Raw genomic sequence first — 27,005 nt, forward strand, 5'->3', positions numbered from 1 at the left:
GAAGAAAAAAGCAAATAATATGCTTTACCACCACGTGAGCCAGGAAAGGGGCTCTGTGTACTTGTATCAAATAAGTCTGGGAGAACACTCTTTTTGAGTTACAAGCAGTCAATCTCAGGAACATAGTCTGAGGTTTGTCCCAGTAGGTTTGGGACATACCCAGTAGGTATGTCCCATAAGTTTGTCCCAGTAGTGGGTGAGTTGGAGGAAAACAAAACTTACAAGGAAATGAAAGATTCTAGTCACTACTTGACTTCTATCCTATGGAAATTGGTAAAAACAAGTTTTCTGTTAATGTCTTGTTACCAGGATACCATTTTTCCAATTACTCACAAAGAGCAGAGATTATTAACCCTGTGATTTTATTCCAGTGGGACTATTCAAAATCGCACTTCCTGCCATTCACGGAGGTTAAATAATGAATTACGAATGGCACAATGGTAATGAAATTCTCAGAATGAACTTCTGTAAGCTCCAAATAGGTTTTCTTGGGAGGGTGGAAGGGGGCAAAGAGAGGAAAGGCAAGTATTAATAGTGTGAAGGTCTGGTGTACTCAATTTGATTTTGGAGAACAGTAAAAAAGGCCCAGAGCCTCTGAGAATTTACTCTAATTCCACTCAACAAACATGAAGCCACAGTGTCTGGGAGATTTTAGAATTAAATGCAATAGGAACCAATTGCAATGGTGCCTGCTATTGAATTACCTTCGGAAGAGCCTGTTTCGAATTTCCACCAAAATAGGATGTGTCGCCAAACTCTGACCTCAGCAGCTTTCCCTGCACAGAAAGAGAATCAGTCTGGAAATGCCTGCCCTGCCTCATTATCCCTTATATTGAGTTCATGGAAGGTGGGTGGGGGTAGCGGAATCTGTGAGGCCCTCAGGTGAGTCCACCAGTTGCAAGTCATTGAGAGATACAAGATAGTACAGCCAGTCCTAGGAGTGGCTGAAGGCTGAGTCGGGGCTCTGATTACTTACTATACCAGTAAGCCAAGTAAAAGCCATAGCAGCCCCTGAGAGCTTGTCAAAAATGCAGAATCATGGGCCCTACCCCATACCTTCAGAATCTGCATTTTAACAAGATCCCCAGGTTATTCATATACAATTTGAGTTGCACTAAGGTTAAGTAGCAGTCATGAGAAATACTTGCTGCATTGAATACAAAGCAGCCAGAGGTGGGGGATGGGGGGAAGCCCTCCCTTTTCAGCCTAGACTTGCAAAATGTTCAAAATGTATTATTTTCTCAAATTTTGGCATGGCACTGATGCTTTGGAAAGATACTCCTGCAGAGAAGCATGGCATCCCTACTTCACCCTGTGCCAAGGGGTGGAAGGAATAGAAAGAATGCAATGAAGGTTCTGAGTTGTAGATCTGACTTCTGGTCACTCTGACTGTTGGAGCATTTGTTCCTCATAAACCCATTCAGCTCCTCTTCCTCGGGGCAGCCTTCCAGCTACTGTTCTCTAATTAAACATCCCAACTCCTCCTAAGACATTGTTCCAAATCTCTTCGGTAGGTTCATGTGGTCTTTAAGGAGCAGCACCTGGACTTGAATTCTGTATTCTGGACATGGAAGAGAGCAGAACTTCTCTGTTCTGTGGCTCTGTTTTGCTGGCTCTCTTTTTCAGAAAGGAAATGAAAGGAAGGCATGATGGTGCAGGGTGATTTATTGAGATACAGTTTTTGTTCTGTTCTCCTTACTTTGACCCAGTCACAGGACCTTTGTGTTCCCATACTTTTGGGGAGGTTTGCTTTGCAAAATTAAGAGCAGAAGTTGCTCTCAGAATATTCTTGACTCTTGTTTTCCAGGATCTTATACTCCTTGACAGACTTGTGGGGTGGCAGGAAGAGCAGAGAGATGGGATAACCCTTGAAGCAGAATGGTTGAAGCAAAAGAAAAAAAAAGAGATGCTCCAAGAGAAAAAGGGGTGGAGGTAATCCTCAAGGTAGTGGAGACCTTTGCCAGTATGGTGCTTAAGAGAGGTGGCATCCCATGCACCTGGTCATATTAAATTTTCAATAAGCAGTGGATATATTGCTTAGGCTATGGTTTAAAACCTTGAGCTCTAGAGCCAGAACATCTGGGTTTAAACCCTGGTTCTGTGTGAGTCTGTTACCCTGCCAACATTTCAATTTCTTTATCTATAAGATGGGGATAATACATTCTAAGTGCTAATTAACTATTATACATTGAGGAAGTTGACATGAAAACATTTGACAAAATTAAACACATCATAAAAATGTAAGTCATCATTATTAAGTACTTGGTATTTCAGTTGACTTGAAAAGAAATTTCCCCGTTTCTTAAAATAAATTAAACATCTGGATCTAAACATACAGAATTATAACAACAAAAGGAGAGAAAACATTTACATCCACAGATGGAGAATATTACTTATTTGGGCCTAAAAATAACGCAAAACTGCCATATAACTTGGATCCTGTTCCATAAATAATCATAGGAAGATTAAGTGATAGAGTGTTAAAGTACAGTATTCAAAGCTTCTTTTCTGCATATACATCTGAATACGAACATCTTTAAAATTAAAGTTTTCCTTCATCTGCCAGGCAGATGATACAAAGGTCTAATCAATAATTCATCCTGCCAAAGAAACTCATTACTCAGCCAAGGCGATGACGAAAATCCTGTCAAGAAGCCTTGTTTTGGCTAAATAAGACAACTTAATTTAGTGCAAAGTGAATAATCCAAGTCTAAATCATTCATTCTGGGATTAAACATTATGGATTTCTCCATTATATATGCATCCCAGGCCTGGACAAGTATTAACTTCTGTACTGCTTGGCCCAGAAGGATGGCCAACTCAGTGTTCTTGGAGCCTCTTTGAAGCTCCCAGGTCTGCCGGGGAGAACAAAAGCCAAGTAAAGGAGAGTTATGGAGAAGCTGAGAATTTAGAGTTGGAAGTCCTCAAAGTCAACCTTTCACATAGTCTGGGTGTTCCCCCCCCCCCCCATAACTACTCTGAACGCTGGTCATCCCTTTCTATGTGAATACTACTGTGAATGGGTAGTTTACCAGCCATTTTAGTTAAAACTCCTTACATTTAAAATAGCAGAAAACTGAACTCAGACTAGCTTAAGCAAAATGGCAATTTATTTCCTCATATCCTATAGCATGAACAGCCTAAAATTGTACTTTCGGTCTTGACATGACCTAGGCTCAACCAATGTCATCAGGGTTTGTTTCTTATTCCCCTATCTGACTTCCACTTCCTCTTAAACAGTCTCCCATTGTGATGGCACAGTGACAGTGGCAGCCTCCCATTCTTTCCTTCACAGTCAGTGGGAAAAGGTCAACATCCTGTGTAACTGAAACAAAAGGCTTAGAATTGGGTCTTTGGGGCTCTAATTGGCCTAGCTTGGGTCTTGTGTCCATCCCTGACCCACTCATTAGTGCAGAGAGGAGGGTAGAGTTATACAGTGCTCTGATTCCCCAGGTTCAGCTTACGTGTTGTGGTTGGATAGAGGATAAGTCAGGTGCAAGGGAACTACAAATAATGAAAGGGCAGAAGGGAAGTTTCAAAGAAATCAGTCCAGATGGAAAAGAAGAACAAACGAATGCTAAATAACTAAAAGCCTACTCAACATAGTATTCGAAGTTATTCTGGTAAAGCATTCCTTTGGCTAGATAGAAATTGATTTTTGAAATTTAAAATTCTCAGTCCTAAATTTGCCTTCTGGAATATTTTTGCCTTGTGATTACACAGAACAAGACTACTTCCTCTTTCCAGTGGCAGTTCTTCAACTGTTTGTAAACAGATATCAAATCTCCCTTGCTCTATTCTCCTCCAGGCTACATGTACCAACATACCAGGAAGTAGACTTCTGGGATTGGAAATAAATCAATGCATACTATTAAGTAGACACTAGAATCTTATTGTGGAACTAAATATGGTTTTGTTCTGTTCATTCTTGTTTCAAAGAAAATGATTTTATTAATAAATTTGATAATGATTAGCATTGGCAAGGCTATTGGGGAAATACACATTTTTAAGAACAATGAGTTCTGAGGATGTTCATTAGGTAATTTAGAGTAACCATCAAAGACACAAAAGCCTGAACAAAATACTTTTCAATGTCCTTTAAAATATCGAAGAGCTAACAATATAATGAAAAATCACTAGGCCTAAAACCAATGTATATGCTAAATCAGAATGTAAAGTCTAGAACTCAAAGCTGCCTTTGTTTTGGAGTGCTTTCTAATCTGGAAGAAATATCTGCAAAATTGACTTGTAGTTTTGGCTGCCTGTGGTTAGATGAAAAATGTCAAGGTGCAGAACTCCTCAAAGTTAAGGACTTTGATAAACCATACTCAGAATTAGCTAGGTCAAAAAGGGCTATTCCCTCAGGATAAGGATGAACCAGCAGTCACTCTGGTCTCTCATGAACTTACAATCTGACTTCAAGTCATCTAAGTAATCCATGGAACTTTAAGCAGTAAACCTGAGTTATGGTGGACCAAGACTGATGACACACAAAAGTGCCTGACAGAAGCAAATGCAAGTTCTTTCTGGAGAAGATCACAGTATCCTGGAACTCAAATTAGTCCTACAAACAATTTTCAAATGCAATAATCTTTATACAATCAAGATGACCAGGCACACAGAAAAATAAGATGCCATGATAAGAATATGAGGAGACAAAGGACAGCAGAAACAGAGCCCGACATACCCCAAAGAGTTGAATCATCAGACAAGCATGCTTAGTATTCTCAAAGACATAAAATTAAATTTGAGTTCCAAGTCCATTCAATGTAGAAAAGTTGCATCCCTTTAATAGATGGTGCTGGCACAACTGGATTCCACATTCAAAAAATAAAGTTGGACTCCCTACCTTACACTATATACAAATCAGAGTGAACCAATGACCAAAATAGAAGATCAAACCAAAACATGCTTAGAAGAAAACAGAACTATATTTTCATGACTTTGGATTTAGAAATAGACTCTTAGATGTCACACTAAGATAACAAGCAACTAAAGAAAATTATACAAAATGGACTTGATTAAAATTAAAAACCTTGGTGCAAAGGGCATTATCAAGAAATTGAAAGATGACCTATAGACAAGATTAAGCCAAAGCCAACCCTTGGGCAGGTAGGGGAAGCTGAGGATAGAGGCAGAGGGTAAGAATGTTCTGGGGTTGATCGTGGTAAACGAAGAAAGAGCAAAACCAGAGCTGAGCACAGAGTCCAAAGACAGACGAAGGAGAATCAGGGTCAGAATCCAGGAAATTGTGGCAGGGCAGAGCAGTTAGGAATCAGGCTAGCTACCATGAGTACTGTTTGAATGTGAGACTCAGACACACTCTCAGAGGCTCCATAGCTCTCTGCTTTCAGAACTCCACTGAGATCATAAAAAATTCAGGTGGTAGGGCCCAATTCCAACTCACTGAATCAGTATCTCTAGGGGGTGGACCCAGGTATTTGCATCTTAACATGCCCTCAGATGATTCTTAGGCTAATGTATGAGACCTCCAGATCAGAGGACATATGTGCAGCTCCTGAGACCAAAATCCCACAGGCTCAACGTTCCAGTTCTGCAAGCACAATCCTGGGGGCTATGTATCCTCAGTGAGGGACTTTGCAAGTCCTGCCAGCAACTTCCAATTAACAGAGACTTAAAACTGGGGCTGCAGAGTGAACTAAGGACAGTGCCTACTAGTTGTAGAGCACCTACCCTGTGCCAAGGCACTAGGGCTGTGGCATAAACTAAGGACAGTGCCTACTAGTTGTAGATCACCGATCCTGTGCCAAATCCTGTGCCAACTGGTATTGCTCTATTTGATGCTTTACTGGTATTACTCCATTTAGTGCTTACTTATGAGGGTCCCAATACTATTCCATATTTACAAACGATAAAGCTGAGACTAAGAGAAGCCAAGCAACTTGTCCTGGGCCACCCAGCTAACTAAGAGCAACTTCAGGTTCTAGGCCAGTTTGACTCCGAGACCTGTGTTCTTTCCATACACCATCATGCTGCAACATTTTTCAACAGTTTTTGTTTTGTTTTGTTTTTTAAAGGCAGGGGAGCAGGGGGCTGGTGGCAGAGGTCATAGCATTAATTGATGGGGAGTCTTAGGTTAATTAAAAAACTTTTCTCACCGTAGCATACCCAGGGCATAGTGGTGAAATAAGACTCTGCTGTCTTTTCTAATCATCTTGATCCCTGAGCCAGAAGGTATTGTCAGGTAATGTAATCTTGCTCCAGCCTTTTCTTCATCTAAGTGAAGAAGGGTCTGAGATTAAGTTTGGGAAGAGATTGAAAAGCAAAGCTCAGAGGAACAGATTAAAATGATGCTCAGGCATCCTGAAGCAGGAGAAAAACTGATAGGACTTTGTTGATGGAGCTGCTGAAGGAAGATAAGACACATCGCTGAGGGACCAGAAGGGAAGGAAGAAGCTGAGGAGAGAATGGAGATAAACAGGGTAGAGAGAAGAGATAAGAGGCAGCATGAGGGCGAGGCAGGGAAGAGGAAGATAGGACCAGGGGCTCTGCAGGAGAGTAGGACCCAGGCCCTTTGTTGTCTCCTTTCTCAGGGCATATTCTTAAAGGGAGAGGGAGCCAAAGTCATAGAATATGTTAAGTGCCAAATTCTGATTATTCAATCTCTGAGCCTGAATAGATAGTCCCATTTGAAGGTAAAGCTAAACTGTCTCTTCCAGAATGTGAGACCCTCTGGCTTTGTGCCCTTCACCCTCCCCTATCCATTTCCAGGTTGGTCCAATCAGACAGACTTAGAGACCTAAAACCCCCCAGTGCAATCCTGTCCACTTTACATGGGAGTCACAGTCATGAAGAGATCACTAAGGCACTTTGTATGCCTGGAAAGGCCAGAGTGCAGGGGTTGAGGACATGGGCTCTGAAGATGCTCCAGAGTTTGAATACCAGCTCAACTGCAGACTAGTTTCTTTATGAATCTGAACTTCCATTTCCTCACCTGTCAAACAGGGATAAAACTGGCAACCCCCTCATAGAGAGATTGTTACAATCATATAAAATAATGCATGCAAAGTGCTTAGGATAGTGCCTGACATACAGAAATAATATTAGTGATGACTTTTAGTGCTGCTATTAGGTTCAAGCACAAAGCTAGGTGCACCTAGTAGGCACCTTATAAAAATATTTATCCATTGGATTGAGGAGGAATCAGAACATTTGATTCTAGTCCTGTCTCGCTCACTATGGTGGGAACACAGGAGGTGACTTTACCTCTCTGTGCTTCCATTCTTCTCCCCTATCAAAAGAAGATATGCTCTTTCTCTGACCCAGAGTACTATGGGTTTGGAAATTCTTAGAAAAGTAGGAAATAGCATAGAAATACAGAAGAGGTTATTTCCTTTATTCTACCATTGGAGTTTTACCCCAAGCTGTCTACTCTCTGCCATACTTACAAAGTTTCATTGTAGCTAAGAAATTTTGTTGTAATTTGCTGTCACCTACTAGGGCTGAAAGTTTCTGCCTCATTCTTCTATTGACTCCTGACACCGCATGAAAGATTCAGTTCCCCAGCTTCAAGAAGGTATGTATACAGAATTTCTAAACTTTTATCTTTTTGAAATCCCTTGATTCTTTTTGCCTCTCAGGTACATTAAAGACGATCCAAATATTTGGAATCATGAAATGCATAATTCAGATGAAAGTGGCTCTGTAGATTATAAGCTGTCTGGGAAGAGGGAGTAGGTCTGTTCAGTTCATTACTATACCCCAGCACCCAACAGAGCCCTTTGGCACATAGGAGACACCCACGACACTTTCAATGGATGAGTGAGTGTGTCAGGAATCAAGGTTGTTGACCCAACACCCATTCCCAGTTTCTCCCGTGCTGATTGACTGTAAGTTTTGATTAAATGGCCATGTGTACATCCTGGGGGCTGAGTAATGATTGGAGTAAATTAGTCCTGGATATTTCATTCCCCTTTGCCAAAGGATGGGCATGTGATCAAGTGAAGTATATGGATAATGAAATATATGGGAGGTTCTTCTGGTAACCTCTATGGCAGATTTCCCTTTTTGGTCAAGGATAAGGATCATATTAGGGGAAAGTCTCATTCCCTTCCACATCCTTCCTTCCTGCTTGAGATCCTTTTGTGTGAAGGCACATTAGAGCCATGGCAGCCATCTTGCAACCATGAGGGACAAGCCAAAAGAAGTCAGAGACTCTAATATCTCATTTCAGTGAAGCTGCTGAACCAACTCTCAAACAGCCTAAATCCAAATTTCTAGTTATGTGAAATAATTAAAAGTCTTTAAGTCACTGCTTTTTAGTATTCTCTTACTTGCAGCTGAATACAGTCTTATTAAGACAATGTATGACTTTGCCCTGAGGAAGGTCTCCCATTATTTTTAGGGACAAGAGGGCAAATAGTTGCCTTTTTACTAAATTCTTTATTCTGCAACAAAGGTTTCCACTTAACCAATCTCCCATGTTTCTCTTATAATCTTAGCATCATCTCATTATCCCTCTGATGTCTCTGAAAGATTAATAGCACCACCTTGACCCCCAGACATTCTTTCTCCATTTATCTTTTCTGTTTTCTCATTATCACTTTCCACAGACCAAATATTATATCTTGATTTTTAATTACTTTAATGGGCCTCATCCATAGTAATTGGGACATTTAGGTCATTATCGTGTCTCCTCAGATCTTCTTGAACAATTTTATTGATCATTTCTTTGAGCAAAATCATGTGGGGGTACTAGACCCACATAAACTCATAACTTAGGCCAAAAGTTGTCCTGATTAATTAGCAACATTTCCTTCTGGCACAGAGCTGCCCTCCCTTTAGAATAGTGGCTTACAGTCATTGCTGCACATTAGCGTTATCCAAGGTGGCCTAAAAACCTCTGAAAGCCAGGTCTCCCCCATGCCCATTAAAGTCAGGATCTCAGAGGGAAGTCAAACATCAGTATTTTTTATTATTGAAATCCCCATATGATTTCCACATGCAGCCAACGTTGAAAATCAATACTTTAGGCCAGTACTTCTCAATCTTAAACGTGCATATGGATAACATGGAAACCCTTGTTAAAATGCAGGTTCTGATTCCGTGCTCTAGGATGGGGACCGACATTCTGCACTGCTAACAAGCTCCCAGGTGATGACCACGCATGGTCTGAGTCCTACATTTTCGTTAACAAAGGTCTAGAACCTAAATCTAGTGGTCTATTTTAAGACTGGATCTAGGGATCCCTGGGTGGCACAGCGGTTTGGCACCTGCCTTTGGCCCGGGCGCGATCCTGGAGACCCAGGATCTAATCCCACGTCGGGCTTCCGGTGCATGGAGCCTACTTCTCCCCTCTGCCTGTGTCTCTGCCTCTCTGTCTCTCTCTGTGTGACTATCATGAATGAATGAATAAAATCTTAAAAAAAAAAAAAAGACTGGATCTAAACAAATTAAATTCCACTTGGGTACTTGCAATGAAAAAAATGATCACTTCAAGAGAGTCAAGAACTCAGAAGGACGTTGTTTCCATCTCTAGTTTAGTTATGGACTTAGGTGGACCAATCATCCCAGTTTGCCTGGACTTGCAAATATGGTATAGTCATTATAGTCATCCTGAAGGAGGTCCCAGCAATGCCAGACTTTGAGTTTCAAAACAGAATGAATTGGTCACCCTAGTAATGGTGGTGTTCTTCAAAAAGCAACAGAACAACCTAGCTTTGAACTTCTACATTCCCATTCCTCTTTCTGGGAACAGCCGTCCAGCACAAGGTCAAGGGTGTGCAGGGTAAGATGGTTCAAGGGAAAGAAATACTGAGTTGCTCACATCAGGAACTTAATGTGACCTCCAAATGGTAAACAATCAAGCAGATCCAGGTGGACCTAGAAAAATCCAGGAACAGGTTTATGACATGGCCACAGAGAAGTCCAGGAGACATGGTTTAGGCCTGTGCTCTGGCACTGGTTTACTGTGTAGCCTGGGATCACTCACTCCCCCTGTCTGGGCCTCAGTTTCATCAGATAAAACATGGGAGTTGAACTGCTTGTTGTATCAGGATCCTTCCTGCACGCACCCTCCCCACCTCCACTCCATATGCAATCAAAGAACAGCACTCTCCCAGCTCAGATGGAGAGTAAACCCATCTTCCATTTCATGAGCTATCTCCAGCACGCCCAAGACCCTGATAAAAACATCAGCATTCATCTTACTTCAACACACTTCTCTTCACTGTCTTTTGATGTTCAGAGAGCTGAGAACTCAGTGTCTCTCTTTTTTTTTTTTGTAATGACTATAACATGTTTACAAATCCAAATGATTCTATTTTGAGACCCAGCCTTTTGGTTATAAGTGGCTTCCTCCTTCTGATCTTGCCTTCACCCAGGGAGCTCACTTCTCAACTTTTTGTTTTCTTTAGAGAGACAAAGAGTCTCCCCAGCCACCCATTGCCGGCTTCCTGTTAACCTTTCATTAAGCCTGCTGACAGCTGGCTCTAGCTCTTCATGAGTTAGTTCAACACATTCTCATTTAAATGTGTCCCACCTGGCTTCATTAAGGTTCCTGCCAGGTTCTCCACTTGCAGCTTCCTCTGCAAATGCAAATAAGATTCTGAGTAAATAATATGGGGACAAGGGAAGATTGAGCTATAAAGGGGTTGGGATTGGAAAACCATCAAAGCACTCAGGTCGCCCTGGATTTGAACAAACTAAAATCCATCTGGGACCAACGCAGGCCAATACTGCAGTTCTGTATGCATGAAATGTTAAATTAAGGCCCTTGCTCTGAGGTATAGGGTAGTGGTTAAGTGTGGAGTCCTTCCAGCCTGGTTCAAGGCCCTGCTCTGTCACAGAGGGTTGGTCCATGTGAGCTTGGGCATGTTCCTTGGCCTCTGCTTCTGTTTGCTCAACTCCAAAAGCAACAGTAATATACTTGCTTGAAACACTTAGTAGAGTACCTAGACCATATCAAATGCTTTTTCAGGATTGGATATTAGCTCTGATTGAGCCTAGAAAGGTCAGGGTCAAGGCTGAAGAATTAGGTTGTTCTAAATCCTCAAAGTTTGATTGTGGAACCACCATGTAAACATCAGCTGTAAGAACCACATCTCCATCAAAGTCCTTGCTTGTGCAAATGGAAAGTCAACACTGATTCTACTCTGTTGCATTTCCCATGCATGTTTCGTCTCATTTAGATTTTTAAGCTCTCTAAGGAAAGTGATCCCCTCTCCTGGGCCCTAGATATTAGGAAGCTATTTGTAGGTGGCTACCAATTCATCCTGATTGCACAGAGAGGGAAAGAGAGGAATAACTAGACCAACAATCTTCTCTGACCAGGGAGTTTCATCCTAAGAATTATATATTTATTAACTCATCTTTTGGTAAAACCCATATCATACCTCCTGGACTTTGGAGTCTTAGACCGATTACCTTGTTCCAGCCCATGGTCCTGTGTTGCTTGCCCAGGGCATTATTCTAACGAAGCTGGAATGTTAAGGCCTTCAAGTGGACACAAACATTCCACTTTGAATAGCCCCTGCACTTCCCTATGCCTCACTCATCTGTGGCAGCCACCTGGCCTCAGGCAGAGCCTAAGCACTTCTTCAACACCAACACCATGGGTAGACAGGACCTTCTGATCTGCTCTGCCACAGCATGGAGAACAGATCGGAGAAGGGAAGGACTGCAGACGAGGTGTGCAGCTTAGAAGCTGCGATGGGAGTCCAGGTAAATGCCTCCTTAAATGCAATCTCTGACAACCACCTCCACCTGGACCATTGCCTCCTGCTGCAGGAAACTCCTGATTCTGTGCCAATACACCTGCCCCCACAGAGCCCTAGTTAAGGGAGATTCTTTTCTCAAAAAAGGAAATGTGAGCCAAAATCAGGATACTTCTCTACATCGCTTCCTGCATTATTGATGAGGTTCAGACCCAGGGCTGCTCCTACCTTACCTGGAGTGGGGCACTAACCTCTGAAAGTTGGGCATAAACAGAGAGACCCAAATACATACGAGGCAAAGGCAACTAGGTAGAAAAGGGACTAGAAAACGCATCTCAGAAGCAAGGCAATTTGGACAGACAAGGCTCTCCTTGCAGTATCTGGAGCGCTGCCAGAGAGAAGAGAGATTACACATGTTCTGTGTAAACACAATGAATTCAACTAGGATGTATAAGCAGATGCTATATGGAGACAGACTTCATTTTAAATATTTCAAAGTCTCAGAACTGCCCTGAGATTGAATGATCTCCTTTAGATGTGCTAGTGAGTTCACCATCACCAAGATTACTCAAGCACAATTCTGGAAGATCACTGACCAGGATGCTACCCAGGAGATTAAAGCACCTGGCAGCGAAGGTGCTAAAGGTCTCTAAAATACCTTTCACTTGTGAAATTAAAACCAGACTGGATCAATGACACCAATGGAATAATAGATGGGGCTTTTAAAACAAAACAATACATTCTAAGACTTATTTTGACAATTCCTGCATCATGCCCCCATCCTCAATCCTGAGAAAAAGTGGCACATTAGAGTGTGAAAAGACCATCTTCGTCTTCTCTTCCATGCTGCATGTCATCGAAGTTGTTTTTATATCCTTCAACATTGTCCAGCCTGTAACAAGAAAATAGAGGCTGAGAATGGGAAGCACCAGGACCAGAAAGAACCAGATATGGCTAAATCACAAGGCAATGAACAACGGCTATTAGAGTGAAAAAGGCTCAGACTCCATCGGGTCCAAGCCTTTCCATTCACAGATAGAAAACTGACGCTGCAGAAGATAAAGGGCTTTTGCCAATCTAGCCTAATAAGGGAATTAAATGTTTCTATATTAGCAAATTACAAAATCAAGATTGAAACGTGTTTATGACCTTGGAAAGTTACCTTGCTGAGTCTCAGTTTCCCTACTTGTTAATGTTTATTTGTTAATAGATATTTTGGTATTGATACAATTAAGTGAAGGCACAGTCTTCCTCACAGTTTACCAAATCTTTTCATTTCTTTCCCAAAAAGCTATAGAACAGGACAGATAACCAAAATCTCTTTGCAGAGACTCTTCAAACTATTTGAAACAAAACAAAACAAAAAACCCCTGCTCCAATGGTCTAATATTGGGCAGAGAAACCAAATCCCAGGAATGATATTCTACATGTTTTTCATTCCCCATACTGCCAACTCTCTTCTCTGTGAACTTCTTTTTAACAATATCCTTTTTTTAAAAAAAAGGTTTTATTTACTTATTCATGAGACACACAGAGAGAGAGAGAGAGGCAGAGACACAGGCAGAGGGAGAAGCAGGCTCCATGTAGGGAGCCTGACATGGGACTCGATCCTGGGTCCTCAGGATCACACCCTGAGGCTGAAGGCAGCGCTAAACTGCTGAGCCACCCGGGCTGCCCAGCAATGTCCTTTTAAAATGAATTGCCCAGAGTTGAACAAAGAATTCTGAGCAAGATGACAGAGACATATCACCTTCTTTCTTTTGCATGCCATGCTTCTATTAATGCAACCTACCTTTGTATTTATATTTTGGACAAACAACACACTGTTAACAAATACAGAGTTTACTGTGAGCTAAATCCTACGTCTTTTTCACCTCTAATGCCACACTTCTCCAACCCGGAATTTAATCAGAACACGAGCACAAATCATTAAACTACTGAGTAGTATCTAATCATTTGTAACAGCTTGTACAATCATTACAACAATCAGTCATGCAAGATGAATTACCGTGTGTGTTTCAGGAACCAACTGGATTTCATGACTTTCCCTGAAAAGACAAGGCCATGGTATAAGCAGAGTAGCTGTGCTAGAACATGTGAAACATGGGGAAAACCTAAAGCTGTCTTACCAAAAGCAGAGTTGGACCAAAGGTGAGAATTTAGGGACTGGTTTTGGCAGGGAAAGCTTCCTTTTCCCAGATCAAGTGATTGCTTCTTTGGGCCCCAAGGCAGTACCCATCATTACACAGCTGTTTCCACGTTGTGAACACTAGTGTTAAGCTGCTTCATTCTTAAGTCACTTGTCCGCCCAGAACTGAAGCACTCACTTGAGTTGTAAAACACGTCCTTATGAGACATACTCAGAAACCTCAAAACTGTATGAGGACCAGTGGCTTCTGCCTTTATGAGGACTTTATATGAAGGCTAATGGAATTCCAAATTTCCTTCATCAGGGTTCACTAGGGACAGGTATTGAAATGTGCAAGTTTCACTACTGTTGCTCAAACAGGATGGTTTGCAGTCTTACTTCCTCATTTACCACCTCAAAACAGTTTCTGTTAATAACTACAGAACAATTTTCCCCCATTTTACAGTAGGACCAGATGTCACATGCCTATACTTTGCATGACAACTGTAATCTCTGTTCCATGACTCCTTTTTGCAGTGTTTTAAAATTATTTTTTTTTTTAAAGATGAGGGGTGGTGGTAGGGAGGTGCAAGGTCACAGACCAGCCAGGGAATCTAATAATAACTACGGACCCTGCCCCAGAGAAATGCAGATATGAATATGCAAGAGCTTTTGCACAGAATTTCAAGGGATTCACTTTCCCCTGAGGTCCATCTGGGGAGGCCCAGTAAGGAAAGCTTGCTTTAAGGGGATAAGAAGCCCAAGATCATTCACGGCTTTCCTCCTAGGGCAGTCCTAGCCAGGGGAGGAGACTGGGCCAGGGTTTCCTCCACTCCGAGACAATGGTAATAATAGCACTTTTCACTTAAGGCAGTAATGAGGATGAAATGAGTTAGACACACAAGAATAGAGCAACAGGACTGTCACAGATAAAGTGTCCAGTAAATGATGGTGTTCTTGTTTTTCTTTTCCAAAATATAAACTTCATCAGGAAGATGTTAGATGAAGGATGGAAATGGGACTCGGGGGGATGGAGACAGGGGCAGGAAGCAGAATCAGTCCATTCCCAGATCCTCCTGGAGCCTCCACAGCTCTGAAGGCCACCATCCCACCTGGCCGCCCTGCTTACCTCGAAGGAAAAATGCCACAAGCAACGCCAACAGCACAAATCCCAGGGAGGGAGCGATGATCATTAGCAGGTCAGAGTTGATGACCATTTTTACCTGATGAGACACAGGGAAAGCAATTGGGCCAGTCGTTTCTGAACATCACCCCCACACAACTTTCCCATCCTAATCGTACCTTCCACTCGCCAGCAGCTTCCCTCCTTCTCACCCCATTTTGCCCAATCTGGCTCAAGATCAAGGCAAAGCAGCCTTACAAATCAGAATTTTTTAAAAATCTCTGAAAACTTGGAACATTTACCCAGACCCCCACAGTTTCCTGTCTTCGATATCAGGCATTTGGGCTGTGGGTTTCAGGGCCTGAAAATGGAACTCAGTTTCAAATGTTCTGTAGCACTGGTTCTCGAAGTGTAGCCAGGGGACCCATGAGATCAAAATTATTTTCACGAGACATTATTTGCCAGTTTCACCATCATTCTCTCATGAGATGGACAGTGGGGTTTCCCCAAGGTTGTATGACAAATGATGTGCTGATGTCTTTCTGTCTCCCAGGTAGCCAGACATTATAAAGCAATGCCACTCATGCCATTTTTCTAATATTTTTCATCCAGGAAGATACAGGTGTTTTTCATTAAATGTTATTTATGTCAACATGGAATGGGTTTGCTTGTTATTCTTGCTTTTAAATGAACTAATAAACATTGTTTTTAATTTCTGTTTTGATTTTTGTGAGTATCAAGGGGTCCTGATGCCAAATCATTGGAGGAGTGCTGCTCTGCAGGCAGCACCTAGTTCTGGTGGGGACTATGCCACCACCGCTGCCCAGGCCAGGCTCCACTTCCTCACCTTCCTGGCCCTGTCTCCAACACAGCAACAAGGAGGGCACACCTGCCTCTGAGGAGGGAGAAGAGAAGAAAGAAGGGATGGGGGACCTTCACTTTTCCCTTATAGGTGTCGATGTTGCCTGCAGTTTTTACTTAAAGCAGCTTGAATCACTTTTGTGATAATAAAAGTTAATGAAGGGTACACTCCACAAATAAGAAGGGTGCCGGTGCCAAGTGTTGATCCTGCAGGACGTCACTAATCCTGGGACATGCAGAAGGCACACATGATTTTTCCACGCTTTTGTACTTTTTTTTCTTTTTGTTTTGCAAAGCATCTGCACATATAGAGGTAACAATATAAACATTATTTCTGCCAAGAGCACAAAGCACGAGTCTACAGATTGCTTAGTTATTTCCCCACAGTTGCCGCTCAGATATATCTGCCTCCCCAGTTCATTTCTGCAAACCTCTATTGTGGATTTTTAAAATCTAACTCATGCTTCAAATACTTCACCAACATTTTACCTGTTCTGATTCAACCTTGTTTTGCACAGGCATTTCTGTCTCCATCGCTGGGAAGGAAAAAGGGGAAGAAATGTTTACATTTTCTGTGGGAGAATAAAATACCACATCCTGAAATAGGCATTTCAAAGCTCATCTGAAATTTTTAGTTGATGTGTTTAATCTTTTAATCCCATCTTTCCTTATTTGTATAATTTATTTACAACACATTTGTTTTGAGATGGTTTTATCTGAAGCTCATCTGCTATCCAACATTATCCCACAGGAACATCTCCATTTTCTAGATGGGTAGAATGGGGCATTAGGCCAGCAGGCAATTTGATCTAAATTTTCTGGAGGTGCCAGCAATGCATTCAAGATTTTTATCCAGCAAGAAAATATGTCAGTCTATCAGTTAACAAAATGAGCAATTATTATAGGCCAGGTACTCTGCTAACTGTACCATCTACCTTGTTGACAAAATTTACAACTTAGTGCAGGAAGGCAAATTTAAACAAATAAGGTGAATAATTGAAAAAATAATGTTATAATTCTTCAACACTCTCGGAATAAATAGCACAAGATATAGGGACATATCATGAGGATGGCTGACCTGTTCTGGAGGATCAAGGGTGAGTGTCCCTAAGAATATGGAGTTTAAGCTGAGACATGGACTCATTTATTTATAATTGATAGTTGAATTCAACATGAGAGACATACTGGGCTAAGCACTGTTCCAAGCACAAGAATATTAAGATGAATATAGCCTGACCCCACCGTCCTGAAATTCACAGGGCATTAGAGAAGGAAGATCAGAAGGTCATTTTGGCCTCAAAGGCCAAGGGTAGTGGTTCCATGTGGAATGACAGGCAGCCATGAAGGCAGAAAATGAGGGGTGGGGAGTGGCAGGGGATGACCACAGAGATGAGTAGGAACCAATCAGGGAAGGCCTTTGTATCATGCTGATAAGTCTCCATTTAATTCTGTCCACAGTGGGAAACCACAAACATTTTAAATATGCTATAGTCCTGTGAAAAGGATAAGGAAATAGCCAAGATGAGATGATCAATTATCATTTGATCCCAGGTCTGAAAATCAGAGCTAACAGAAATGAAGGGAGAGGCAGATTCCAGAAATACTTAGCAGGGAAATCAAGAGGATATGGACATTGAACGTGGTAGTGAAAAAGAAACAAATCTTAGATGACTTGTAGATTCCTTCTTGAGACTCTGGGCCACGGCCCATCTGTTGGCCAAGGCTGGGCACAGCAGAAGCAGAGCAGAAGGATCGGTCTGGGGGAGAAATGTGCCAAGCTCAAATTTGTAGTCCTTGGGTAAGGCACCCAAGAGAGTCACGAAAACACCTCTCACCTCATGAGCAACTGATGGATTCAAGTCTAAACCAAACTTAGAGAAAAGTTGGAGTGGCAGATACTGATGTGGGAGCCATCAGTCTCCATGAAGCACTTAAGAGTGCTTCTGAGTGTATAAGAAATACAAGGGCCACATGTCCACAAAGAGAAGAACAGGAATCCTAAAAAACCCCAGCACTTAAGAGGTGGGCAGAGAAGGCAAAGGAGAAGGAAGCAGAAGAAACAAACAGCGGAGAGCAGAAAGTGAGAACAGTGTCATGGAGCCCAGGGCAGGAGAAAACGCCTGGAAAGGACATAAAATCATATATGCAATAAAACCTGCTGATAGACCCAGAACGTAAAGCCAAGCATAGACAAGGCCTGAGTATAATAAAAATCAAGGCAAATAATTACTGAAATCGATCAATGTTTCTCCCAAGCTTCCTTGCACTTGAGGCATAAGAAAAAAAATGTCATAGGTTTTCGGAAGCTCATAATTTGGCACAAGAGAGCTTATTTGTTCGACAGGGAAAGTGACTTGTTGAATGCCTGCGAGCATAAGACTCTGAGGGGAAAATTCAGTATGTTTTCATATCCTACAACGCAGTTACTGTTGTTTTTCTCTCTGCTGTTATTCCCTAGAGCTGGAAATTGCAGGTAAGAATTCAAAACTCCTACCCTTGATCTGTCAAAATCCTATAGTATTACAATCATTTGTGATAGATAAAACCAAAATTGAAACCATCAAAGAGCAAAGTCAGCCTAGGTCAGTTTTGTCAGAGCTAATCTGTATTTTAAACTGGAGAGATGGGAGAGACATTTTGCAAACATAAACACTGCTGAGTGATACTACGCACTACTTCCTCTTCCTCCTCCTCCTCCTTCTCTTCTTCCTCCTCCTCCTGCTTTTCCTCCTCCTCCTCTTCCTTCTCTTCCTCTTTTTCCTCCTCTTCCTTTCCCTCTGTCTCTTCCTCTTCCTTCTGCTCTTCTTTTTCCTCCATTTTTTTCTCCTTTCCATCGTCCTTTTCCTCTTCCTCTTCTTCTCCTTCTCTTGCTCCTCCTCCTCATTTTCCTCTTCCTTCTCTCCTTCTTCTCTTTCTTCTTCTTCTTCTTCTTCTTCTTCTTCTTCTTCTTCTTCTTCTTCTTCTTCTTCTTCCTCTCCTTCTCCTTCTTTCTCCTTCTCCTTCTCCTTTCTTCTTCTTCTTCTTCTTCTTCTTCTTCTTCTTCTTCTTCTTCTTCTTCTTCTTCTTCTTCTTCTTCTTCTTCTTCCTTCCTAAAATGCCAAAAGCCCCAATGGGAAGCACTTTGAAGCCACAGTGTTAGACACTGTTAAACACTGAATAGGGACAAGAAACACAGGTGTATGGTGATTTTTCTTCCTTGTGAAACATAGCAATGCTAACAGCTAGGGGAGGAGGTAGACAAGTGAAGACTACTTATTTCTGTGTCTTCTGTGCTATCTTTACCCTTACACTCTCAAGACCCTGAACTCTTAAACAAGCACATTCAGGGAAAGGAGGTACCCCCCCTGCCCCAAACTTGTAAGAAAAGCAATTCTGTGAGTGGGGAACTGTGATTGGTTGAATGTGTCCTCTTCAAGGGTATGTTCACTCAGAACCTCAGACTGTCACCTTTTAGAAATAGGGCATCTTTGCAGATGTAATTAATTTAAGGATATTAAGATGAAACCATCCTAGATTTAAGATAGGCCCTAAATCCAATGACAGATGTCCTTATAAAGAGAGAAGAAGACACGGAGAAACATACATGAAGACCTGTAAAGATGGGCAGAGATTGAAGGGAGGTGGCCTCAAGCCAGGGAATCCTGGGGGTATCAGAAGCTGGAAGAGGCAAGGAAAGATCTTCTCTTAGAGACTTTAGAGAGAGTATGGCCAGGTGACACTTCAATTTTAGGACTTTTGACTTCCAAAACTATAAGATAATAAATTTGTTGTTTCATACCAGTACATTTCTGGTAAACTTTTACAGCATCCCTGGAAAATTAATACAGAGACACAGTGGTCTTTAAGATCTTCCATGAGAACAGCAGCCCTGGTGATGAGCAAGGGATGAAAGGAAGATTTGCCTTTCATTTAAAAAATTTTTTGTGCACTTTGTACCTTCACCATATATATATATGTTACGTATCTCAGAGAAATTAATTAACATGTAATAGTAATAAAAGAATCTTCAACTTAATTATACTTTTCCGAGGTCTATGGACTCACCAATACTCCTGATTAACACTAGATTTGCCTACAGAGTGAGAATATATTTACATTAAAAAAATACCTAAATATGGACCCTCTTAGCAGAGTTATCACTGTAAATTAGTGAATTGGCTTGCTGGCTTAATTTTAGGCTCTTGAGTTCTTGAGTACTCTGGTGAAATGGAATTCCTGCAAAACTTAACCCCAGACCTTGGAGCGCTGCAACAGTGCATCTAGGCCTCCTCCATACTTCACTGTCATCGAGTAACAATCTATTCCACATTTCCTGGCTGCGTGACCTTGGGCATGACATTTCCTCTCTCTGAGCCACAGTTTATTCATCTAAAAATGCTGATACTGCACCAATGCCTTTTTAACCTTTATATTTCTCGATGCCTATTTACGAAGACTTTGAATGACCTGAGAAAATGATCATTTCACAGTAATTTTTTTTAAAAGGGATGCAAAATATAGGAAATGAGTATGTAAATACTTAAGAGCACGCAAACACATGCACACCTCTTGCTCCACAAAGAAAACTAAAAAATACTGCAAGACTAAATACATATGACTTTGAGTGGAAATACTATAGGCAATTAAATTTTTTTATTAGTACTTTGTATACTTTCTAAATTTTCTCAAATGAGAAAATTTTAATTGTAAAATATATATGACATTTTAATCACTAGAAACTCCACAAGACGCCTGAGTCCGGAGCAAACTCTCAGATAGTGTATCATTTCTCTGAAGCAATGCCACAGTGACCTTCTAGGTGAAACTTTGAAGATCCCTATTAGAAACCCGTGAAGTCATAGCTAAAGAAGAGCTGAGTGATGCTATTAATGAAAGACACATCCCTAGATATGAGTACTGGCATACAGCGAAGTTCAGGACATATATACACTTCTTTGTAGATGAAAAATGGGCTTTTTTGTTTGCTTGTTTTTAAATAATGAGTGCATGCAAAAACCAGTAAAATCAAGTAGAGTTTGTAGACTTGTTAATTGTATTATGCCAATGTCAATTTCCTACTTTGACCATGTGCTATAATCATGTGAGATGTTTGAGGGAAGCTGGAGAAATATATACATTTCTCTACACTATTTTTGCACGTTTGTGTTGAATCTAAAATTGCCTCAAAATAAAAATTTTTTAAAAAGTGGTTTAAGTGTCAGCATTTTATATGGTTCAATCTAATGTATGCATGCATGTTACACACTGGCTTTGCAATAAAGATTTGTTGAAAAAAATTGTTGAATAAATGTTAAGGCAGGTTTAAAAAGATTGTAAAATGTTTTAAATGTTCGTAAAAAAATAATAATAGATGTTACTATATCATTAAAAAAAGAAAATGATCTGGGGTGCTTGAGTGGCTCCGTCGGTTAAGCATTGGACTCTTGATTTCAGGTCAGGTTAAGCTATCAGGGTCCTGGTGTCGAGCACCACGTTGGGCTCCAAACTGTGCATGGAGAATGCTTGGGATTTTCTCTCTCTCCCTCTTTTTCTGCCCCTCCCCTGCTTGCTCACTTGCTCACTCACTCACTCTTCCTCTAAAAATAAATAAATATTTTTAAAAAAGAAAAAGAAAAAGATCTGAAAGGATATAGACCAAACTGTTGCAGTAATTATTTCTTCCTCTTGATCATTTGGGGTGAAGGGTTAGAGACAATATTTGGAATGCAAGGAAATTTCACTTTATATTGTTTAACTATTTTCCTTTATAAGACATATTTATTTTATAACATAAAAAATAAAGTTTAAATATTAAAATGATAATATAATAACACTACCTTTACCTCTAAAGGACTTAAAATCTAATAGAGCAGGAAGCAATATTCAGTGCCTATGCTGGAAGAGCCCTGTTGAAATAGACTCACATCTGCTCTTTCTAAAGAATGTGTCCTATATCTGAATGATATAGATTAAAGGTTGGCAAACTACAGCCTGAGGGTCAAATCCACTCTGCTGCCTGTTTTTGTACATCCTAAGAGCTAATAATAATTTTTATATTTTTTAATGGTTGGAGAAAAAAACAAAAAAAAATAATAACTCATAACACATGTAAACTATGGGCAATTCGTATTTCCATATCCATCAATAAACTTTTATTGGAACCTGGTGGTATCCATTTGTTCATGTGTTACCTCTGGCTGCGTTTGCACTACAAGAGCCAAGCTGAGTAGTTGAGACCAATAACATGGCTGGTAAGGCCTAAAATAGGTACATCTGGCCCTTTACAGGAAAAGTTTACTGACTTCTGGTGTAGTTATCAGAGCATAATTTTAATCCTAAAACCTTTAGAACTTCAGATCCTAGGATGATGAGACATCCCCTTCAAGGTGGCTATGCCTATGGTAGTAGGACTCAAACCTACTCCCTGAAATAAAACTATGTGCTATGTGCTATGTGCTCATCTGGAATGGCACTGAATTTTTAGGTAAGAAAATCTTTTAAAATCCATTTTGAATATCACCCCTGTTCCCATCCCACTGGTCATAAATATACTTCAAAATTATTTGGCACAGTGATAAGCACTTCATATAAATGATCTGATTTAATGTTTATACAATCCATTCTACAGACTGAACTGAAGCTCAAAATGTTTAAATCACTCACCCAGGATAACAAAGATAATAAAAGGAAATTTGAACCCAACTCCGAATGACTCAAAAAATCATGACTATAACCACTCTGAGAGAAAAGAAAAAGAATATATTAAAATCCTATTTGAAAATATAAACTCTCTAGCCAGTGGGCTTCATGCCAGAAATCAACTAGAAATAAAAGCACTTTATTTTCTCAGTTGGTATATTTTAAAACTGATACTACATATTTTGACTCATCATTAAATTCAGAGACACAAGGATTCATCTGTCTCTACTTTTAAAACAAATTTAGTTCTGATATAAGTCAACTCAATGATAAAATCTTAACACAATCATAGAATTTTTAAAAGTGACAGCGGTTCTTTCATGGCAGCATCTGGCTTATGCTGCCCCCTTCTGGACTACTGGTGGTATGGTCTTAAAAAATCCAAAGGAAAGAGGATAGATAGATCCCAAAATCCGAGTATTTTAGACCTGAAAAGAATTATCCTCTTTGATTCCCCCTCTTTTTTCATCAAGAGAAAAACTAAAAATCTAGGGACATTTTCACTTACTCAAGGTTTCACAGCAATAAGTAACAAGCAAAATAACTAGAACCCATGTTTTCTGAACTTGCCAGGAAGCACTCATGCAGATCTGGAATTTCAAAAAGACTTTTGAAAATAGAAATGCACGTTAATCGAGTTCACAGACTTCCTTTAAATTTTGGAGACCACTGAATGTTTGTAATATGTGCAATGATCAAAAAGAGTACTATATACTTAAATACATCAACCATTACATACGTGAGTCAGGTGTTCCTTAGCACCAGGGGCAAAATTGGGTGAGGACCATTTTTTTTTTTTTAATTTGGAAGGGAACAGAGAACAAATTGTGTTGGCACCCACTGTGGTTCCATTCCTAAAGCAGAAGGAATGATCAAATGACTTTACATTCCATGCAGATGAGATAACAGAAGGAAACCAGGGACTACAGAACACCATTATTTAAGACTCACTGAATTCCAAACTTTGCCCCAAGCTTTCACTGCCTCCAAGGATGCCCCACCAACAAAAATGTCATCATCATTTTGAGAGCCCAGGGTTATCACCTCAAGCTGCTGCTCTCATGTGCCAATCAATATCTGAGGGTCTCAATGAGGGAGAAATAAGAGCCCATCCAGAATCCTTCCCCACCTGCACTCTTCTCTGAAGGGCAATGTCTGGCACTGCTCTTCCTACAGCCAGCTGATCAATATATCTTGATTCAGAGAGGTGGCAAAGTCCTCATTTTACCAAGAAACCTCAGAAATATCAAAGACAACAAGAAAAATAATAATAAATATATTATTACTTATATATACCAAGCACTTAGCTGTACTACATGCCAGGCACAATGCCAAGTACTTTCATGTTTGATCTCAGAAAATGCTCTGCAGTAGATTTCATTATTGTTCTCATTGCACAGTGAGAATCCTGTGGTCTAGAGATGGTCAGACGCCTTGCTCGAGTCACATAGCTAGGAGAGGAGAGAGCAAATCTCAGAGCCAGGATTACCTACCTGCAGAGCCCAAGCTCTTCTCCTCTGAGCTCTGCAGCCTTTGCAAAATGTGGCAAGGGCTCACATACACTTGCTATGGAAAAATCAGTGGTGGAGAGTGAATGATCTCGCTATTTCATGGCACAATACGAAGAGATCCATTTGGAATGGAACCCTAACCTTTGGCTGCTCTGATGGGTGCGATTTCTAGAAAGGAGACTCTTAACTATGATTATTGATGATGATGATTATGAGCACAATGTAAACAGCTGGAAGTGCATAAAACACTTCCACATTCATTATCACTTTTGAACTTCAAAATAAACCTGCTGAGGTAAAGTAAACTTGGGCAGGATTATTGAAAAAGGAGGAAAATGAAACTCAGAGATCCCATATCTTGCCCAAGACTGCATAGCTAGTAATGATCACTAGAAAACAGTAAAGCTTTGCTCAGTGGCAGTATTAGAACCAGTGAGGTTTATCTGAGGCATAATTATTGTTGACTGAAAACTTTTCCCAATGACATCTGATTCCACGTTCCATGTCTGCCCCCCACCCCCCGCCCCTGCTGTGCTGCTAAGGATCCCAGGGTTCAACAGACTACAAGTGCAGGGAGGCTCTTTCCAAAGGGTTGTGCTACCTTTAGTCAATGACTTGTTCAAGGTGGGAGAAAGGATGCTTCATCTTCTCACAGAACTTGCTGCCATTTATCCTACCCTCTGTGAGACCAGAGATCTCTCCAGTGCCTAGCTCAGCATCAGAGGAACATTTTGGTCTGCAGCGCGGTCACCCAGCTCGCTTGCTTATCCATTAACGAGGATACATCTTAGGACTGGCTCCATGTTCCATTTCAGTGGCTGGCACCTTACTTCTTTCTCAGTGTTTGCTTTACCACGGTCAGAACTCTCTTAAAGCTTGGCAGCCCTCTTTGTTCTTATTTGGTTGACCTTTCTGAAGGTGAGCTGTTAGATGGCAGAATTACACAGATTCAATCCCCAACTTTATTAATGAAAAAATATCATTTGTACGGTTGGTAGAATAGAGTGCTATTGTGAGAAGAATCATGAGAATCCATTTTCTGTCCTTTGCCTTTATCCTCAGACCAACGGATTGGAGCCTGTGAACAGCGTGGCCGTGAGAGATAAAACAAATCGGCTAAGGCCTCACGAAAAATGTTGACTTTGAAATCAACTGCATCCAATTTCTTTCCTCCTAACAACGGTATTTGTGGGTGAAAATGAGCTTTGCTTCATTCCCCTGCCTTCTTCTGTTCCTTCTGCTGAACTTGTACTGAAAATGATAATTCCCCCTACAACTGCTTTATGTCCTTGATCAATTGAGGACCCAGAAAAGTGTCAAGTTCTGACACGGCTCAATTTTGTTTGTTTGGTTTTTTTTAATTTTTATTTATTTATGATAGTCACAGAGAGAGAGAGAGAGGCAGAGACACAGGCAGAGGGAGAAGCAGGCTCCGTGCAGGGAGCCCGACGAGGGACTCGATCCCGGGTCTCCAGGATCGCGCCCTGGGCCAAAGGCAGGTGCTAAACCGCTGCGCCACCCAGGGATCCCTCAATTTTGTTTTTAATAGAATAGTGCAGTGTGGGGGAAAGAGCTCTGATTTGAGAGCCAGGAGAGGGTCTTACCTGGGGCCTCGTTCCCACTTCTCTCTGAACTTTTTTTAAGGCTCTGTGCCTCAGTCTCCTTCTATGTAGAACAAGGAGCGTGCGCTATACCAGCAAATCCTAAATGCCTTCTTGGAGTCAGGGATGGGCTGGCTTCAAACGAATCTCCTGAGGAAGTTTGTTAAGCAACAATTTCTTGGACGCACTTCCAGAGACTCTAATTCTACAAGTCTTGGGTAGATTAGAGCAATCTGTATTTTTACTAAGCACCCTGTGTTTCCAGCCCATGGCCAGGTCTTGCTATACATAGACTGGATGACCTTGAAGCTTAAGGTCTTGGTTCCTCAGTGTTCTCCTGTCTCCCTGGGATGTCAACATGAGATCAGATTGTTTCACACCTTCATTTATCTATCCTCACTATCCTCACTCCCTTTGCTCTTACCTCCATTTCTAGACCAAACCCTATCTCCCTGATTTTTGACGGGTTCCCTTCTTCTACACCAGGACCAACCTTGCTCCATTCACTATCTCCTTCTCTAAATACCCATTCTCAAGCTTCTTAAAAGAAACCTACCACTCATTTTTTAACAATTGCTCATCTTGGACTTCAGTGCATCCACCCACAGAGCTAACGCGGTTCACCAAACAGTCTTCCTGTCACAGTTCACAGACACCTAAGGGCCCCATCCTACTTGACCAGCATTCTGAATTTCCTAACACCTAACTACACCCTCCATAACTTTTGTTAGCCCAGCCCTCTCTGCACTCCTAAACTCCTGGATCCTTTCCTACTTTTATTGTCTCCCTCTCTGCCTCCTCTCCCAATATAGTTGTTCCTTTATGGGCTCACACCTCTTCATTTCCCTCTTCATCCCACATGATATCTTTAGGTGATTCCACAGGAGTTTCAATTACCTCTGTGCTGATGAAACAATATAAAAAAGTGCTTAAGAGCTCAGTTTCAAGAGCCAAGAGACTCGGAGTTCAAACTCTGGCACATTTCTTATGTTCTTTCTTTTTTAAGATTTATTTATTTTTTTGAGAGGGGAGTGGGAGAAGAGGGGAGAGTGAGGGGTAGACTCCTTGATGAGCATGGATTATTATCAGTGATTCCCCCAATTGTATCTACAGTCCTGAACTCTCCCTTATGAGATAATATGTATTAAAGTATTGTTTTAGTAGCAATTCCCTGTTCGGCAATTATAATGTGAATCACAGGAATTATTATTTGATCAGAGGTAGGTACCAATCGTCAAAAACACCCATTCCCATCCAGGCATCCATAAATTAAACCAGCCTCACATTTCCAACTGCCTATTGGACATTCCTCGGGGCCCTTTGAACTCCAGCTCTTCCAGATTTCATTCTTCCTCTTGGGGTTCCCAATTAGTTAACTTGTCACAATGATCTAATTTCCCAAAGTACAGAGAATTTGTCATCCTTCAT

The 27,005-nt window shown here is 41.1% G+C and overlaps 1 protein-coding gene and 1 pseudogene across 1 annotated transcript in view; one reads left to right on the forward strand and one right to left on the reverse strand.

The window, feature by feature from the left end:
- Positions 1–3,727: 3,727 nt before the first annotated feature.
- TIMD4 (T cell immunoglobulin and mucin domain containing 4) overlaps positions 3,728–27,005 on the reverse strand; it is a 39,989-nt gene continuing 16,711 nt past the window's right edge. Inside the window, exons 6-9 of the mRNA XM_041750217.1 lie at positions 16,277–16,323; positions 14,933–15,026; positions 13,684–13,723; positions 3,728–12,567 (exon numbers count right to left, since the gene is read on the reverse strand). Of these exons, the coding sequence (XP_041606151.1) occupies positions 12,483–12,567; positions 13,684–13,723; positions 14,933–15,026; positions 16,277–16,323 (266 nt within the window). The 3' untranslated portion in view covers positions 3,728–12,482. The remainder of the gene's footprint in view (positions 12,568–13,683; positions 13,724–14,932; positions 15,027–16,276; positions 16,324–27,005) is intronic.
- On the forward strand, positions 24,380–24,462 carry LOC121488413 (annotated as a pseudogene).

This window comes from Vulpes lagopus, chromosome 3 (assembly GCF_018345385.1).
Source record: "Vulpes lagopus strain Blue_001 chromosome 3, ASM1834538v1, whole genome shotgun sequence".
Classification (NCBI taxonomy): Eukaryota; Metazoa; Chordata; class Mammalia; order Carnivora; family Canidae; genus Vulpes; species Vulpes lagopus.